This window comes from Chelonia mydas, chromosome 1 (genome assembly GCF_015237465.2).
Source record: "Chelonia mydas isolate rCheMyd1 chromosome 1, rCheMyd1.pri.v2, whole genome shotgun sequence".
Lineage (NCBI taxonomy): Eukaryota > Metazoa > Chordata > Testudines > Cheloniidae > Chelonia > Chelonia mydas.
Window position 1 is genome coordinate 150,654,367 of NC_057849.1, and position 18,300 is coordinate 150,672,666.

General features: G+C 39.5%; 1 protein-coding gene across 11 annotated transcripts in view; it reads left to right on the forward strand.

Annotated features, from left to right (window-relative positions):
• Nucleotides 1-18,300, forward strand: part of USP9X (ubiquitin specific peptidase 9 X-linked) — a 197,599-nt gene that overhangs the window by 77,516 nt on the left and 101,783 nt on the right. For all 11 annotated transcript variants that reach the window (XM_037902604.2, XM_037902576.2, XM_043538097.1 and 8 more), the window contains 3 exons: nt 2,152-2,358; nt 4,543-4,679; nt 12,047-12,180. In XM_037902604.2, coding sequence (XP_037758532.1) covers nt 2,152-2,358; nt 4,543-4,679; nt 12,047-12,180 — 478 coding nt within the window. The remainder of the gene's footprint in view (nt 1-2,151; nt 2,359-4,542; nt 4,680-12,046; nt 12,181-18,300) is intronic.

Here is an 18,300-nt window from a genome sequence, read left to right on the forward strand (position 1 = left end):
TATTACACACTCTAGATGTCTGGAGAGCCCTAGGCTTCTACCTGGATAGGACGAAGGGTTTCAGGAAGCCCACTAGACTTTTCCTCTTCATTGCGGAAGGATCCAAGGGCTCAGCAATATCAGCCCAGAGCCTCTCCAAGTGTCTCTCTCAAACTGCATTAGACAGTGTTACTAAGTTTGCAGTCCAACCCCTCCAGATACTATTCATACACACTACACAGGGTTGGTCGGTCTCATCTGTCGCAGCCTTCAAGAATGTCCTTATCTGAGAATTTGTAGAGCGGTGACAGGGGCATCAGTCGACACCTTCGCACAACATTATGTGATCATTGGGAACTTTGCCTCCGATACCATCTTTGGCTCTACAGTACTGTCATCTTTAACTGACCAGATTCTGAAACCCCAGCTTCCAATAGGGGCACTGCTCAGGAGTCCTTTACATGGAGCATCAGTAGAAACATTACTTGAAGTTACTCACCTTGTGCAGTAACGATGGTACTTCGAGATGGGTCCTTATGGATGCATCACAATCCTGGTCTCCTCCCATCCACTTCAGAGTTCTTGTCAGTGACTCTGAGGAGGAAATGACGGGTGTTAGCCCGTGCACCTAGCATGGTGGGGCATGAGGAGAGAGCGCACAGGTGCGGGCCTAATGGACACTGCTGCCAAAGTTCTCCAATCAGCAGTGCAGGGACACAAGCACACCTACAGTGGAGCACCCATAGTGACACATCTTGAAGCACCATCATTACTGCACAAGGTGAGTAACTTCTTACTACTATGCCGATAGGCAGATCCATAATAATATGATTTAAAAAAAAAAGCATTTCAAGTCTTAGTACAGTATCAGTATATGTAAATTTGGTAAATATACTGAAACTCTTATGTCTCACAGTGGTATAATTTTGTGATGGAATGACAGACTTCTAAATTCTGAGCTTTTGTCAGTTTGTTAAAGCACTTACTTTTAACTATTTGTCTTGGAATATTAGTGTTAAGAGTGATTTCTCAGATGTTTCCTTCCCATTGTCAAGCTAACTTTTATTCAGTTGAGGGCAGTATGTGTATGTATATGTACATGTCGGACACGGAAAGTTCTGTATTTCAAAATATTTTATTGTATTTGTATACTTGCAACTATATGACATGTACTAGCTTTATACTGAGTGGTGCTGAAATTATTCTCATAACATATTTTTATGCCAAATGCTTTTTGTGTAATGACATTCAGGAAAGTTTTGTGTTTTTCTCTGCACGTTTTTGAAGGGGTTGGTTATAGTTGCTTTTAAAAGATACTGACGTGCATACTTGGATCTAATAGCCACCGTTAAAAGTATAGGGCCCGATTTTTCAGTAGATCAGTAGGTACTTCTGCACCAGCAAGTTTGCACCTGCTTTGTGGGATCCAATTCTCTGATTTGTGTGTGCACTTGACTGGATAGGTGCCTCTTTAGTCAATGTTTTCATGTAAATAAAGGATTCAAATATATATTTCAAATTTATTGAAAGTTAGAACCGTATTTACTAAATTATTCAAATGAGTACTCAGAAATTACATTAAAAGGAAAGTAAATGTTAATATCATTTGTGGCCTCTTTTAAGAAAAGGGATGTGGAGTAAGTTTTTATGCCCAAAACTTATTTTGGGTCAGGTATGCTAGTAAAAATAATTTTTTGTATTATCAGGCAGTCTGTTGCATCAGAGAGATCAGTATTACAACTATTAAATTAAATCATTAACAAGTAACATTTGAATGATTTACTAGATGGCTTTTAATTATAATCAGGGGAGTCTTTAGAAAGCAGTAACAAAAAGCAGCCGAGGTCCACTCCATTTTGGTTACTGTTTAAAATGTCAACAGTAAATGTTTTATCAGCTGTTTCAAAACAATGGAACGTATTGATGTTCATAATTAAGGAACCCTTAATCCTCAGAATTTCTTTTAATTCTTAAAAGAACTTTGTTGTACAACAGTAATCACTGAAATTTGTGCTCTTAATGTGTCTTTTATGATTGACAAACAGTTAATTAAAAATAAATGAGGAGGTTATTTTCACAGTATTCTTTTGTAACTGGACATGTCATAATGTATAAGATCAAACGTAAAAATCTGGTGGCTTTTCATTTTAAATGAAATTCTTTGTTTACCAGGCAAGCTGGACAAATGCAAGCAAAAAACAACGGGAAAAACTACTTGAGTTAATTCGTCGTCTTGCAGAGGATGATAAAGATGGTGTGATGGCACACAAAGTATTGAACCTTCTGTGGAATTTGGCACATAGTGATGATGTACCTGTTGATATCATGGACCAGGCTCTTAGTGCCCACATTAAAATTTTAGATTACAGCTGTTCACAGGTAAGAAATTGATTGTGGTTTTATTAGGACATAAGAACTACCATTCTGAGTCAGAGCATGGTCTGTTTTGCTCAGTATCTTGTGTCCGACAATGGCCTGTACCAGAGCTTGAGGTGGGGTGTACAGAATAGGGCAGTTGTGAAGTGATCAACTCGGTCTTCCACTCCACTTTCTGGTAGTCAAAGGTTTAGTGTCACCCGGAGTATGGAGTTGTGTCCCTGACTGCTTTGGCTAATAGCCACTTGATGGACCTATCCTCCATGAACTTAACCAGTTCTTTTTTCAACTCAGTTGTAATTTTGGTCATTACAACATCCTATGGCAATGAGTTCTACAGGTTGTTTGTATAGTGTGTGGAAAAAGTAGTTCCTCTTGTTTGTATTAAACCCTTTGCCTATTTCTTTCATCCAGTGACCTGTGGTTTTTCTATTGTGGGAAGAGGTAAATGACATTTCTCTTTTCCCTTTCTCCACGCCATTCATAATTTTATAGACTCCTATCATAATCCCTGCCTTACTCATCTCTTTTCTAAGCTGAACAGCCCTATTATTTTTAGTCTCATTTTGTATGGAAGCCATTTCATGTCCTTAATCATCTTTGTTGCCCTTCTCTGAACCTTTTTGAGTTCTACTGTATTCTTTGAGTTGGGGCGACCAGAACTGTACACTGTATTCCAGGGGTGGGTGCACCATGAATTTAGATAGTGGCATTATGATATTTTCTATCCCTACTTCTCTGGGGTAAGCAGTCTTAGGTGCTCTGTAGCTAGACACACACCAGGCTGAATACCCTGCCTGGAGGTTAGGCCTCTGCCACGTGTTCAGCCAGATACTACTTTTTCCCCCACAGTGCGTCACTCTTTGCTGAGCAAGTCCCTAGTAGCTCTCTGGGAAGGTTCATGCCCAGTTCATTCTCCTGGGCTGCTCAGGTCCCTTGCCTGGGAACAATTTCTGTTCCTCTTTCTCTTTGAGCCTCTGCTCACCAGGGAGGCATCACTGGAAGTAGCTTCCTAACCAGGAGTCTTGGGGGTTCTCTCCTTGGAGTTTCCTGTGTTCTGGAGCTCTTGACTGAACTCTCGTAAGTCTTTATTAGGCTCATGTGTTCCTTAACTAATTAACTGCTTCACAGCCACCTGGTTTGGTTCATTCTTTTTAGCGGAGCCTGTCACAGGTAGGCTGAGTGCCTGACCACCTCAGAGCTCAGTTACCCTATGACACATGGTAACATGGGAGTAGGAGGTGGTCCCCAACTGAATTGGGGGAAAAAGGCATTTTCCCTGGTCAATTTTAAATTTTTTGCTTTGTTTTCTGGGTAATCCTTGACTCTTTATTGGAAAATAAAGGAGATAAATGGAAAGAACCTAATTGACCATTTATTCTTAATGATGTTTTCTAAACTAAATTGTCAATTTTTAAATCTCCCACGTTTTTACGTGCCTCTAATGATTTAATTTCCTTTCTCTGAGTCTTTTCTATTGCTATATCATTTGTGAGATGGGTTAGTCAGAATTGAATATAATCCATTTAAAGGAGTAATACTGATTTATATGACACATTTTCAGTATTCTTCTCTATCCCTTCCTCAATATTACTTGTACCAAAGTATATATCATACTACATATTCAGTATTTGGAAGTTGCTAATCCTTCCATGTGCAGTGGCACTGAAGAATATTATTAGACCAGTCCTTGGTTTCTTCTCTTTTCAGAAAAAGATACTGAAACACTTGTTCTTTGGCCTAGTGAGGTCAAGGTTCTAAGCATGATTACCAAAATCAGCACCATTTCAGATGCACCTGTTGCCAACATCCATTATCAACATCTGGTAGTTTTTCTAGTGTACTCAAATCCTGCAACTACTTTGATTCAGGGCAGACTCCTGGCAGGTTTGTGGAGATGCAAAGGGAAAAGAACACATTTTAAAATTCATGGAACTAATATGTAGAATGAACAAATTGCAAATTATGGATCTGTTACACCATTGAAGTCTTCTGCTGATGCCATGAGCCACTTGGACTTCCCTCTTGTGATCTGAAATTTCAGAGCTCAATAAAATTAGTCTGATAGTTCAGTTACTTGTGTGTTCTATATTTATGCGTGCACTTGGATAGAAAAATAAAAATGGATAAAGCAGTTTTAATTTGGGTTTTTGATGTATACTAAACTGTGAAAACTTGCTTTTTAAGGATCGGGATACTCAAAAGATCCAGTGGATAGATCGTTTTATAGAAGAGCTTCGCACAAATGACAAATGGGTCATTCCTGCACTGAAACAAATTAGAGAAATTTGTAGTTTGTTTGGTGAAGCACCACAGAACTTGAGGTAAGGAAGTAATGTGAATGGGATAGAATTGTGGACAATGTTATAGTTTTTTATAAAATAGGATAGGTAATGAATTTTATGTTTAAATTGAAGCTTGTTTTTGCTGTTAAAATATGTGTGTGCGCGCGCCTGTATAAACCATTTAAAACTTATTGGATTTAAGCATTCAGGCACAAGAATAAATCATTGACTACTTTATTACTTCAGGTGTATATAGACTTAAACTGAGATGTTACAATCTCCTAATTACACTCTCATTGGGCTGTGTGACCTTGAGCAAGTCAGTTCATATCTCTGAGTTTTCATTCTTTAGCTGTTAAATGGGGATGATCATAGAATATCAGGGTTGGAAGGGACCTCAGGAGGTCATCTAGTCCAACCTCCTGCTCAGAGCAAGATCCAGTCTCCAACTAAATCATCCCAGCCAGGGCTTTGTCAAGCCTGACCTCAAAAACCTCAAAGGAAGGAGATTCTACCACCTCCCTAAGTAACGCATTCCAGTGCTTCACCCCCCTCCCAGTGAAATTTTTTTCCCTAATATCCAACCTAAACCTCCCCTACTGCAACTTGAGACCGTTACTCCTTGTTCTATCACTGCTACCACTGAGAACAGTCTAGATCCATCCTCTTTGGAACCCCCTTTCAGGTAGTTGAAAGCAGTTATCAACCGCTCCCTTCATTCTTCTCTTCTGCAGACTAAACAATCCCAGTTCCCTCAGCCTCTCCTCATAAGTCATGTGTTCTAGTCCCCTAATCATTTTTGTTGCCTTCCGCGGGACGCTTTCCAGTTTTTCCACATCCTTCTTGTAGTGTGGGGCCCAAAACCGGACACAGTGCTCCAGATGAGGCCTCACCAAAATTGAATAGAGGGGAATGATCACGTCCCTTGATCTGCTGGCAATGCTTCTACTTATACAGCCCAAAATGCTGTTAGCCTTCTTGGCAACAAGGGCACACTGTTGACTCATATCCAGCTTCTCGTCCACTGTAACCCCTAGTTCCTTTTCTGCAGAACTGCTGTCTAGCCATTTAGTCCCTAGTCTGTGTAATACTTCCCTTTCTCATAGTGATAATGAAAGTATAAATTCATAGTTTTTAACCTTTATGAAGATAGAGGCCATATAATTACCTAATTAGAATCACACAGCTCAATTACCTTCGAGATTTTTGTTGATGCAAAATGACATTTTCGGGGGAATTCTTGACTTCTTAATAAGTTGTTTAAGAAAAGCAAATTGGAGATTACCCAGAAATTTCCATTAGTTAAAATTCTCTAGTTGTAACAAATTGGTTCTTTGCTTTGCTTTTTTCTATTTTATCATGCTTTTCTGGAATAAAAGAAAGTGAAAGTTTAGCCTAAATCTTTTTTATATATTAACTGTTTAATAGGATCTGTTGAAATTAACAAGCTTAGTTTCACTTACTGTGTCTCCTCATCACAAAAATATCTGACCCCTCAAAACTGAAAATTTCAATATGTGTGCTGAAGTTTCTGCAAACTCCGACGTTTGTGCTTGTGTATGCATGTTCCACTGTTCCTTTGTTTGTTTTACCTGAATAGTTCTGTGAGCAGGCAGAGTATTCAAATGAGTTTCAGTACCCTGTCTGCTTACAGAAATGGCTAAGACTGAAAAAATTGAGGGATGATGTGCACATTTGTAACAGATGATAGCATCACTTATTTTTTGTTGATGGGTTGTCATTTTATTCGCTACTGCTACAGCTGATGTCAGTTTGCAAAGTACTATAGGATATACTTAGCATGAGTGAACAAGAGTAAGCATAATACCATTCACATACAAAGCTTTGTGCTTCCATTTATGTATTATATAATGTGTAATAGATATTAATATGGTGTGCAATACATACATATTTGCTAACAGTGGATATTTGTTGTTCTCAGTGCACATTATCACTTGAGTCTCTGGAATTTGTTTTTCAAATCAAACTCCTAGAACAATCAACAGAGATGTTTGTGACAATTCGTTTGAAGAACACTGCATAGAGTGTTGCATGCAATATTGATGTATGCAATCTCTGTGATGATGTATCCTCCTTCCCACTTGGGTATCTGAGCCATTGGCAATTAAAGGGCTATTTAGAAAAGATAAGGGCATTGAGTTCACAGCAGGATGTTAAGGTTAAATTTAATTATCTCTCTTGCACAGGAGGGATTCTCTTCAGGGGAATGGCCTAGGTGTCATACTTAACTTGCACATGAAGAAAGTTTTGAGAGCAATATAAATGCATCCAATGAAGTGAGCTGTAGCTCACGAAAGCTTGTGCTCAGATAAATTGGTTAGTCTCTAAGGTGCCACAAGTACTCCTTTTCTTTTTGCAAATACAGACTAACACGGCTGTTACTCTGAAACCTATAAATACTTGGATAGTTGCTTTCACAGCAGACTTCTTACTAGAAGGAAAAGGTACACCTTTTGGGAAACTTAGGGCATGTCTATGCATACAACACTGCAGCTGTACTGATGCAGCTGGGCTGCTGCAGTACGTCTGCTGAAGATGCTCTATGCCGCCGGGAGAGCACGCTCCTGTTGACTTAATAAAATGACCTCTGCAAAAAGCAGAAGCTTTTTCGGCAGGAGAAGCTCTCCTGCTGACGTAGTGCTATGCACACGAGTGCTTATGTGACTGGGGTTCCAGGGTGGCCATGCTAAGACTGCAAAGAATGAGATAGACAATCCCCAAAGCTGGAGGTTATTCTAATACTTAGATCCACCAAGCTAGCAACAAATCTGCTTCTGTAACGCTTTATTGGTTACCCAGAAGTCAAAACACAGTTCCCTTAAATCAACCCAGCCTTTGGGGTCCCACCCAGACAGCCAAATCAAATATGATGAGGATTATTGAAAATCTTGTTCATCATATAAAAAGTTCTACCAATTCAAAAGGAGTGGACACATTACCCACCAAGTTAATGAATATTTCAGATCTTGCCCAAATACATGTTTACAACCATTCTTATTAACTAAACTAAGATTTATTTTTTAAAAGAGTAGTAGTATTGGTTAAAAGATTATACATATAGACTTGAATAAAATTCTTAGGGCAGTTTCATAGTAGAGATGGTGAGCTTCAGAGTTGCAAAGAATCAGTTGATCAGGTTTATAGTCCAGTGTCCATATCCAATATCAGGAGAAGGAACGAGGAGTACTTGTGGCACCTTAGAGACTAACAAATTTATTTGCACATAAGCTTTCATGGGTTAAAGCCCACTTCATCAGATGCATGCAGTGGAAAATACAGTAGGAATATATAAACAGAGAACATGAAAAAACGGGGGTTGCCATACCAACTCTTAACGAGACCAATCGATTAAGGTGGGCTGTTATCAGCAGGAGGAAGAAAAACTTCTGTAGTGATAATCAGGATGGCCCATTTCAAACAGCTGATAAGAAGGTGCGAGTAACAGTAGGGGGAAAATTAGCATGGGGAAATAGTTTTTAGTTAGTGTAATGACTCATCCACTCCCAGGCTTTATTCAAGCCTAATTTAGTGGTGTCCAGTTTGCAGATTGATTCCAGTTCTGCTGTTTTTCGTTGGAGTCTGCTTTTGAAGTTTTTTTGTTAAATAATTGCGACTTTTAGGTCTGCAATTGAGTGTCCAGGGAGGTTGAAGTTTCTCCGACTGGTTTTTGAATGTTATAATTCTTGACGTCTGATTTGTGTCCATTTATTCTTTTGCGTAGAGACTCTCCAGTTTGGCCAATGTACATGGCAGGGGGCATTGCTGGCACATGATGGCATATATCACATTGGTAGATGTGCAGGTGAACGAGCCTCTGATAGTGTGGCTGATGTGATTAGGTCCTATGATGGTGTCCCTTGAATAGATATGTGGACAGAGTTGGCAACAGGCTTTGTTGCAAAGATAGGTTCCTGGGTTAGTGTTTTTGCTGTGTGGTGTGTGGTTGCTGGTGAGTATTTGCTTCAGGTTGGGAGGGCTGTCTAAGCGAGGACTGGCCTGTCTCCCAAGATCTGTGAGAGTGAGGGGTTGTCCTTCAGGATAGGTTGTAGATCCTTGATGATGCGCTGGAGAGGTTTTAGTTGGGGTCTGAAGGTGATGGCTAGTGGCGTTCTGTTACTTTTTGTTGGGCCTGACCTGTAGTAGGTGACTTCTGGGTATTCTTCTGGCTCTGTCAATCTGTTTCTTCACTTCAGCAGGTGGGTATTGTAGTTCTAAGAAGGCTTGATAGAGATCTTGTATGTTTCTCTGTCTGAGGGGTTGGAGCAATGCTTCCTCAGCTCTTGTCCCCTAACGCCCCTACTGTACTTGCACTACATTGATGACCTCTTCATCATCTGGACCCATGGAAAAGAAGCCCTTGAGGAATTCCACCATGATTTCAACAATTCCCATCCCACCATCAACCTCAGCCTGGACCAGTCCACACAAGAGATCCACTTCCTGGACGTTACAGTGTAATAAGCGATGGTCACATAAATACCACCCTTCTGACCACAATACTTACCTACATGCCTCCAGCTTTCATCCAGACCACACCACACGATCCATTGTCTACAGCCAAGCTCTGCGATACAACCGCATTTGCTCCAACCCCTCAGACCGAGACAAACACCTACAAGATCTCTAAGGTGCCACAAGTACTCCTCGTTCTTTCTGCTGTTACAGACTAACACGGCTACCACTCTGAAACCTGTCATCCAATATCAGGGCGATCCAGAATGCACTGGAGACCACAGTCTTGCAACTCAAACCCCTGTCAAAGTTTAAGCAGATTTCAGTTGAAAGGATTAGGTCCCAGGAGTCTTTCAAGAGATTTTTTGCAGTCTCTTGACAACAGGCAGTCCTTGGGTGAACAATAGGCTTTTGAAGTAACCTTCTCTTTCCTAATCATCACCGATAATTAGCTACATTTACTGGTATAACGTGGTAATTCATTAAGCAGTTCATAGACAGTTTACTACTAACTTCAAAGTGAAATGTAGACAATGACATTATTATACCCAAGTTTCATCTGAATGTTTAATAATCCCTTTTGATCTTTGAATTAACAGATACAGTAAGAGACAGGAAGTATCTGTTTACATGGTTAACATCTAACAAGATATAAGTGAACACATACAATGAGCATTGCCTCTAATTCTTTTTTAACAATACAAGTTTACGTTTCAAAGCTCTGTCTAACATGGCTATGTTAGCTATTTATAAGGAATAGCCTTAATTACCATTTATATACTTCTCTAATATGCTTTTAAAGGTTGAATTTGGATCATTTAGCCTGCAAGTTGCTTAACCCTTTTTGGCCCTGTGTCACAGCTTATTTCAGTGTAATTTATGTCGCTCAGAATGGTTATTCACACCCCTGAGCTACATAAATTATGCAGACATAGCCTTACTTTAACCAGAATAGCAATATCAAGAAACCAAAGTTTCAACAGGCGTAAGACCTCCTTTCATCATAGGGTCGAATTCACCTGATTACCACTGTAATTTTTGTCTTGTTAGAGTTGGTAAGGCAACCTCCATCTTTTCATGTTCTGTGTGTGTGTGTGTGTGTAAATATCTTCCTACTATATTTTCCACTCCATGCATCTGGTGAAGTGGGTTTTAACCCACAAAAACTTATGACCAAATAAATTTTAGTCTCTAAGGTGCCACAAGTACTCCTCGTTCTTTTTGCTGATACAGACTAACACGGCTACCACTCTGAAACGGTTCACTGGGGTTGTGCACACTCGCATCAGCAGGGAATTTGACTCATAGTCTTCAGGTTCACGAGCCCTAATCTGCTTTCAATATACTCTGTTGATTGTGGGCAGGGAAGTAACGTTTGCACTTTGTTGGTGATCTTTGATAGTTAGACCTGTAGTTTTTGTTTAAAAGATTTAACCTTTGTTAACTTGGCAGGAGAGCTCTGTTTTGAAGGCTGCAAGTTGTACTGGTCATGATACCACTTGGTATCAATAAATAGAACGCAACATAAAATCTTGTAAAGATATATTTTAATTTACTTACTGGTGTTAAAATGACAGCAAAGGTGAAATCTACCAAAATCTTTTTTTCCAGTTGAAGGGACAATCTAGTCGATGATTGGTCTCTCTAGTAGGTTCAACAAATATTTTTGCTTCTCTGGAAATCATAAATTTCCTTAAGATTATATAGCTGTGTGTGATACAAGCTTTCATTTTTCATAGCTACTCTTTACAAAAATTATTACTAGAGTATGATGTCACAATTCAGTCAGAGCAATGGGTAAAGTTGGCCTCTAGTCTGTCCGTATTTGCAGAAATAACTTGAGTGCTCATGTTGTGGAATTTGCCAATGTTTCTGAAAATATAGCTCGTTATTGGTCAGTGCGGCTGCTACCAGAGCTACTTCTATGAGTGGACAGAAATTCTTCTTCCCTTTTGAGCCCATCAGCCTGATGGAGGATTAGAAAGGAGCACCTTTTCTGAAGGACCATGTAGCATTTCAATGAGCAAAATAAAATAAAAAAACTTGGGTTATTCCATCAACTATAATTCTCTAATTTTTGCAGTGGTTGCTTTATTTTTGCTTTTCACTTTGTGAGAGAAGTGGTTTATTTTGACAAATCAGACTTAAAAAGCATAGGTCACCTTGGAAGCCAAATATTAGAAACAACTGGATCTATATGATCAACCCTACTATTAATGTGAGTGGTGGAGAACCCTCAGTGAATAATAGGTGATCTGAAGTAGATCCCCTTCTTGTGCAGGTGTTGCCTTCCCTTTGTGCTCCCGAGAATGAGAGTATTATAACTACTACTTTATGTAATCTGTATAGGTAGAAAATGGGGTGATATTTTCCCAAGAATTAAAAAATTAGAGACCTCTTTCAAGCAAATAAAGATAAATTAACTTTAATCAGATTATGATCATATTTAATACTGGGCTGAATAGTTTTAAGATGATGCTGTCAACTTAATTGAAGACAAAGCTATGTTGTGACATAGGGGTTGGATAAAGGATAATAAATCGAGGGCCTCCACCCTTTATATTATAGTTTCAAAAGAAGACTCAAACAGAAGTGATTCTGTTGTCTCCTTGATAGGGCTAATTCAAGATATATTATGTTGAAATATTTGAACATAGTTGTTTTTACAGTTGCATATTTTATTATTCAAGAACGGACAGTGGGAGTGGTCTGACAAACTGATTCATTTCACTTTGTAAATGATAAAAAAAATTTCAAATGTCAATGAAAAATGTTGGCATCCCAGAATATAGCCAGGTTCTTGATTATTGGTCAAGTCCTAAACATTTTTCCTTTAAAAAAAAATAAATAAATAAAATAATGAATTTTTCTGGAAAAATTCATTAGATGCAAGAAATATCTTATTTACTCTAACATTTGTGTATTAATTACAGCCAGACTCAGCGAAGTCCCCATGTGTTTTACCGCCATGACTTAATCAATCAACTTCAGCACAATCACGCCCTAGTTACTTTGGTTGCAGAAAATCTGTCTGCGTATATGGAAAGCATGAGACAGTATGCTAAAGGTAAGTTTTATATTTTTGCTTCCTAAATCAAGTGTTTCATAATTCCAACTGAAAATCGGTGTTTAAAGCAACATATTGCTAGTGGGGAGAAAGAGTGTTTGTTTCACTTTCATAGGTTGTTAGATATTGGAGGCCTACACATGTATATCAATCCAAAACAAGTCAAATTTAAATTTTAAGATTACTCTTGTAAATGTAAATTAAAAAAAAAAAATGCGTTTTGTAGTGGAACTTCAAAAGTGGCAGTCTCATTGCTTGTATTTACTTTCAAGTTAAAGATAATCTTTTCGTGCCATGCTTAATTTGTGATAGTTATTTTTGTGGAAAATGTTAAATTCTGTCCCACTTGTAGCTTTGTGTAAATCTCATTATTACAGAGGGAGTTGGTAGTAACACCTATATTTAGGTTGCATAGCACTTACCATCATAAAATATTCTTAGTCTTAGAAGCTCTATCATTGTTGTTCACAGCAAGCATTTAAAATTTGGTAGGGAGAAAGCCCTGAGGCCAGAGAAGTGCTATTTATTAGTTACATGAAATTCTGTTAATATTTAGCTGAGTTATAAACTTCTGAAAAACCCTTCTTTTCTGTTGCTTGCTTTGTCAATATGCCAAAATAATAATGAATATGCACATATTCCAATGTCAGGCCAGTCCCCTGCAGATTATTCTGCGCTGGGAATCCCTAGAGCAGGCAACCTAGTCGCTGCTGTACAACTGTAGCAGGGATGAGGAGGTGAAGAAAGATGGGCCAGGTCATGTCAACAGTGCCCAGCCTGCCCTGTATTCAACACATGGAACTGGGGCACATCGTCCACCTTGTTGGCACCACATGGGGCAGGAACTCTCCCCCACAAACAGAGGGTGAAATGGGGAAAGAGATCAGAGCCGGGTGCCCTGCTTACCCAACATATGTGCCTAGCCACCCATTTCCACCCCAGGGTTTAACAGCCTGCGAGCTTAATGTAATTAGCTGTGTAGCTCAAATGGTAGATATCTGTGCTGCAGTGTTGAGTTCAGGATTCAAACTTTACTGATACATGATGGGGGAAGGAGGTTGTTGTTACAGCTGTACATTAGAAAAAAAATTTTTTCCCTTTTTTATACCCCTCCCCCCTCTTCCCCCAACGCCCTCCCTTGAGGAGTTACGTACAGAAAAACTGTTAAAAGAAGGTTACTCATGTTGCACAGACGGCCTTAATTCAGGCATTTCGTAACTCTTCAGTGTTTGACTTTGTAACCTAAAGAGCTCAGCTCTTGAACTTGTGCTGCTATCCAAGATTTACTTCAGCCTATTTTCACAAGGCCTTGAGAGCAACCTTCATTTAAGAGACCTGGAGACTGCACAGTCAGTTTTTTTTCTTCATCTGGTGTTTCGTATTTTAAGTGATTACATTTATTATAGCACTGCAATAGTTAATGTAGAGATGGCACTTCCATTCTAATAGCTTATTTTCAATTGTATATAACTTTATCAAAATTTACTGTATGTGCTGACATAACTCAGGCTTTGTCTTGCCTAGAAAAGTGGAGTGGGATATGCGCTAGTCTTTGTGCATAAACATTTATTAAAAATGGGTGTGGCTCTTTTAAAGTTACCTGAATATTTAGGTTGGGGATAACTAAAATATTGGATAACTGAAATTTAGGATAATATGTAATTCTGAATGAGGACAAACTATGTAAAATCCATTATTTTCTAATAAGGAAAAGATAAGTGTTGATAACATACCATTCTCAGTATGTCCCATGTGTTAATTTCTTGACTTCAGACTTCCATTGGAGGAATGTACTGAATATTCACAAATGCAGATATTTGACCGATTATACTTGTCTAGAACAAAGAGGGGGAATGGAGAAGAGTACCACTACATTTATTTCACAGGAAGTTAATGTTTTATATGAATAGCTTAGCTCTCTTAAAACGAACATTGTCCAAAGTTCTTTTCCTGGAACAATAAAAACTTTTTCCTTTTCAGCTTATTGGTACAAAGGTTCACAGAATTAGAACACTTACTGGGTAACAAATGTTCCGAATATGTAAATCTTCATCCCAGGATACATACATTTTAAATAATAGTAAAAGTTGCAGTTAATGAAACAGTTTGAAATTGGTGGGTCAGACCATTCTGAATAGGGCTGATCTTGTCAGATTTTTAAAAAAGCCACGTTGACCTCTTTCAGTAATTGGATGAGGAGACCTCCAAAGACTACTTTTTTTTTTTTTTTTTTCTTGGAACACATTCCATGCACCAAATTTAAGCCACCAATTTGTATTGAAGTTCTGTTTGAATTCCCGCTTCAATTTTTATTTGTTTTATATCATTGGTGGTGCTGCCTATAGTTAAGGTTGTCTAATACTTGCCTGTGGGGTCATTCCCAGTTCCAAATAAGTTTGCCAAACTTCAACTATTCACGCTGACATATTTTTTTATGCCTGGTGTCTTCCTTGGGCTGAAAATTTTTGGAAGTTTCAGCAAAAACAGGTTAGCCCTTTCTGAGAATGAAGTTGGGGAGAAATTGTTTTCCTTATGTTAAGTGGGAAGGTCTAGCGCCTCCGTGGTTTGGAGCAGGGACTTGGAATTTGTCAGGGAGCTTGCCTCTTGGAATCAGAAAGATTCTTTTTTACTTTCCCTGTGAAAATCCACCCAAATTTGGCCAGGTTGTAAACCTATGGAAATCACTGTCTGCCCAGGCTCAGTGGAGGTATATTAGAAGAGGGAAGACTTGCTTCTGTGTTTTCACTATTCCCCTGCTGGCACCCAGGTAGCATGGAAGACGCAACAGCTTGGCTTGAATTCAGGGTAGGGAGAGGGACAGACACTGGGTTAAATAGGAGGTTGGGGGTTGGAGGGGAACAGGGATATGCTATTGGCTATGGTGGGAAGAAGAATGAGGCAATGGCGGAAAGGTTTGTAACCACTGGAAGAAAACTTCATTCCAGAATCTGGAATTGAATCTGGGATTTCAGAGTCTCGGCATTCCTCTTGTCTATCAAATAGGAGTGAATCTCCCTGGGGAAGTATTCAGGATGGGTACTGTGACAAAGTTCCTCCTCTACCTTGGTGGGTCTTGCGCTTATTGGCGGATTTGCTCGCCTTGGAGCTTCACGGCAGCCCTCAGCTTGGCCACTTTTCTGAACCCACAGTCCAGGTCGACGACTCCTGTGTCTGACCAGGAGTTGGGAGGATTTGGGGGGAACCCGGGCCCGCCCTCTACTCCCGGTTCCAGCCCAGGGCCCCGTGGAATGCAGCTGTCTAGAGTGCCTCCTGGAACAGCTGTGCGACAGCTATAACTCCCTGCGCTACTTCCCCATGGCCTCCTTCCAACACCTTCTTTATCCTTACCATAGGACCGTCCTCCTGGTGTCTGATAATGCTTGTACACCTCAGTCCTCCAACAATCCGCGTTCTCACTCTCAGCTCCTAATGCCTCTTGCTCCCAGCTCCTCACATGCATACCACAAACTGAAATGAGCTCCTTTTTAAAACCCAGGTGCCCTGATTAGCCTACCTTAATTGATTCTAACAGCTTCTTGATTGGCTGCAGGTGTTCTAATCAGCCTGTCTGTCTTAATTGTCTGTAGAAGGTTCCTAATTGTTCTGGAATCTTCCCTGTTACCTTACCCAGGGGAAAGGGATCTACTTAACCTGGGGCTAATATATCTACCTTCTATTACTCTTCTGTAGCCATCCGGCCCGACCCTGTCACAGTACATATTGTCTTTGGTAAAAGGAATGGGAGAAGCAGATTTTCTGAATGCATCCGATGAAGTGAGCTGTAGCTCACGGAAGCTTATGCTCAAATATATTTGTTAGTCTCTAAGGTGCCACAAGTACTCCTTTTCTTTTTGATAAAATTAAGGGTGTCTTTTTTTTTTTTTTTTTTTTTTAAATGTTGAAATGGATGCTATAATCAGGGTAATAGGTCAAACTGGAGGAAAAAAGTTGTGGTACTTTTAGGCTGTGTGCATTCATGACACCAAAATTAGTTGCTATTTATAGTGAATTGTGCAGGACTTCATAGTGCAATTAGCCCTATTTCTTTTGTGCTTTGATCAGCAAATAAAACTGATTCTGGTCATCATGGTTGTGAAGAACACATTAAACAAATGTATTCCAATACAGCAGTGTCTTCCTGTGTCTACAGACAGCTTGAAAAATAGAGAGATGTGAACTTGAACCACTCATCTCAAAGAATTTTAAATTCTGAAACCAAAAGATGATAGTTTGTGACAATATTGTTTACCTATCTCTCTGCTGATTTATTTTAGCAGAAATATTTAGCTAATCTGCTTATTTATTCTAAAATGTTTCCGATACCTCCTTGGGTGCCAGAAGCCCCAGCTTCCCCCTCAACTTTTGATTCAGGTAAGGATTGGTAAGATGAATGTCTGTGGCACAAGAATAACTGAAAATGTGGAAAGAATATAAAATATATTTAATATAAAAAAATGAAAACAGATTTTGTTCACTTGAAATGAAGCTGCTGCAAAATGTCAATTCTTTAGCACATAAATACTGTAGAAAGGAGGTGGTTTTGCTGCAGAAATTTGGTCTAGCTTGTGTGACTGTATGTAGGGCCTTGTTAAAGAAACTGTTTAAATGTGACAGGTTTTGTTTCAGCGCAGGTAAATTCTGCTCTGAAGAATAAATAAACCACCTAAGTTGATGCTGACAAAGGTATTGTCCTCTTAACACTTCTAGGTCTGCTCTTAAACATTCATCAAAATTGAATATGCCACACTCAGTATTTGGCATGTCTGCAGATCTCATTTTGGGTATTTTGATGTAGCTTCCTTTGTCTTGCCCGTATCGGCAAATGTTCTATATTAGAATTATTTTCAAAAGCCCTTCATGCTGTTTTCAGTCCATTCATGCTGTTTTCAGGATTGCATTGGCTCCCCAACAATGTAAAACCCACAAGCATTTAATTGGTAGTAGCCTATTGTTCAGTCTAATGCCTCTAATTTCAAAAGAAAATTGGATATTTTAAAGACTGAATACTTGTATTGAATTCCAACCAGGCATATTTTGGACAAACAAGACTTCAGATTTGGTTGCTTGATAAGAAAACACTGTGGTTGCCATTTTGAGGCTGTAGTGTCATTCTCTAAAATTAAAATTAAGTGAGCTTTTGGAATAGGAGTTCCCAAAGTGGATCAGCTAGTCTAGTATCCTGTCTCTAGCAGTAGCCAGCACCAGATCCTTCAGAAGAAAGATCTCCTAATCCATAGTAGTCAGAGATGGTTTTAAACCATGAATTTTGAGGCTTAATCTTGCCTGAAATTTGCTGGCACTATTATAACCCTGGATATTCTTGTTATTCCTCTAAATGTCCAGTTCCTTTTAATCTTGTGGTGTGTTTAGTCTCATTGACGTCTTTGGCAATGAGTTCAACAGTTCAATTATGTATTCTGTGAAAAAACATTTTTTTTCTTCTCAGAGTGCTTGTTCCTATGAGTAATGCACTTTAGATTGTGTATGTGCTGCATGCACCAAGATTGGAGAATTTTCCCTAGCAGTGTCCACTTGTTCCACACATGTGCCCCTGCTCTCCTCATGCTCTGCACCAAAGGTATAAAGGGGGCTGCCAGACCGGCCGCGATTTCATTTCCATCTCACTGCTCATGGTCTGGAATGGAGCCTCGTTGTGTGTGCTGACTTCTTCTGCTTTCTCTGTAAATAACCGCCCCCCCCACCTTCCCCCAAAATAAGTTGTTTTTTTTTATTAGTCTAATTTAGATAGAGTGGTGGAGTTCAGTTTCCTAGTTTTGGGACCCTGCCCTAGGTGGGGAGCAATTCACACACTCATCCTGCTCCCATGTTCTCTATCAGCGACGGGGAGAGCATTCCAAGGATTCCCAGCTTCAAGAGCTGTGTAGACTGCCAAAAGCTTTTCCTAGTAACAGTCGGTCATAGTGCTTGTCTATACTGCCTAGGGAAGCCCATATCCCTCTCAGATCCTGTATCTGCCAGTTATTTCTGAGGAGGGACAGACAGTCGAGAGTTCAGAGTCTGAAGACTCCCTATGGGGACTGCTTCTGATTGGGGAGACACCCCTGTACATTGGCTTGAAGATGGTAGGAGCACCCCTTTGTGTGCGACTCTGGCCAGTTC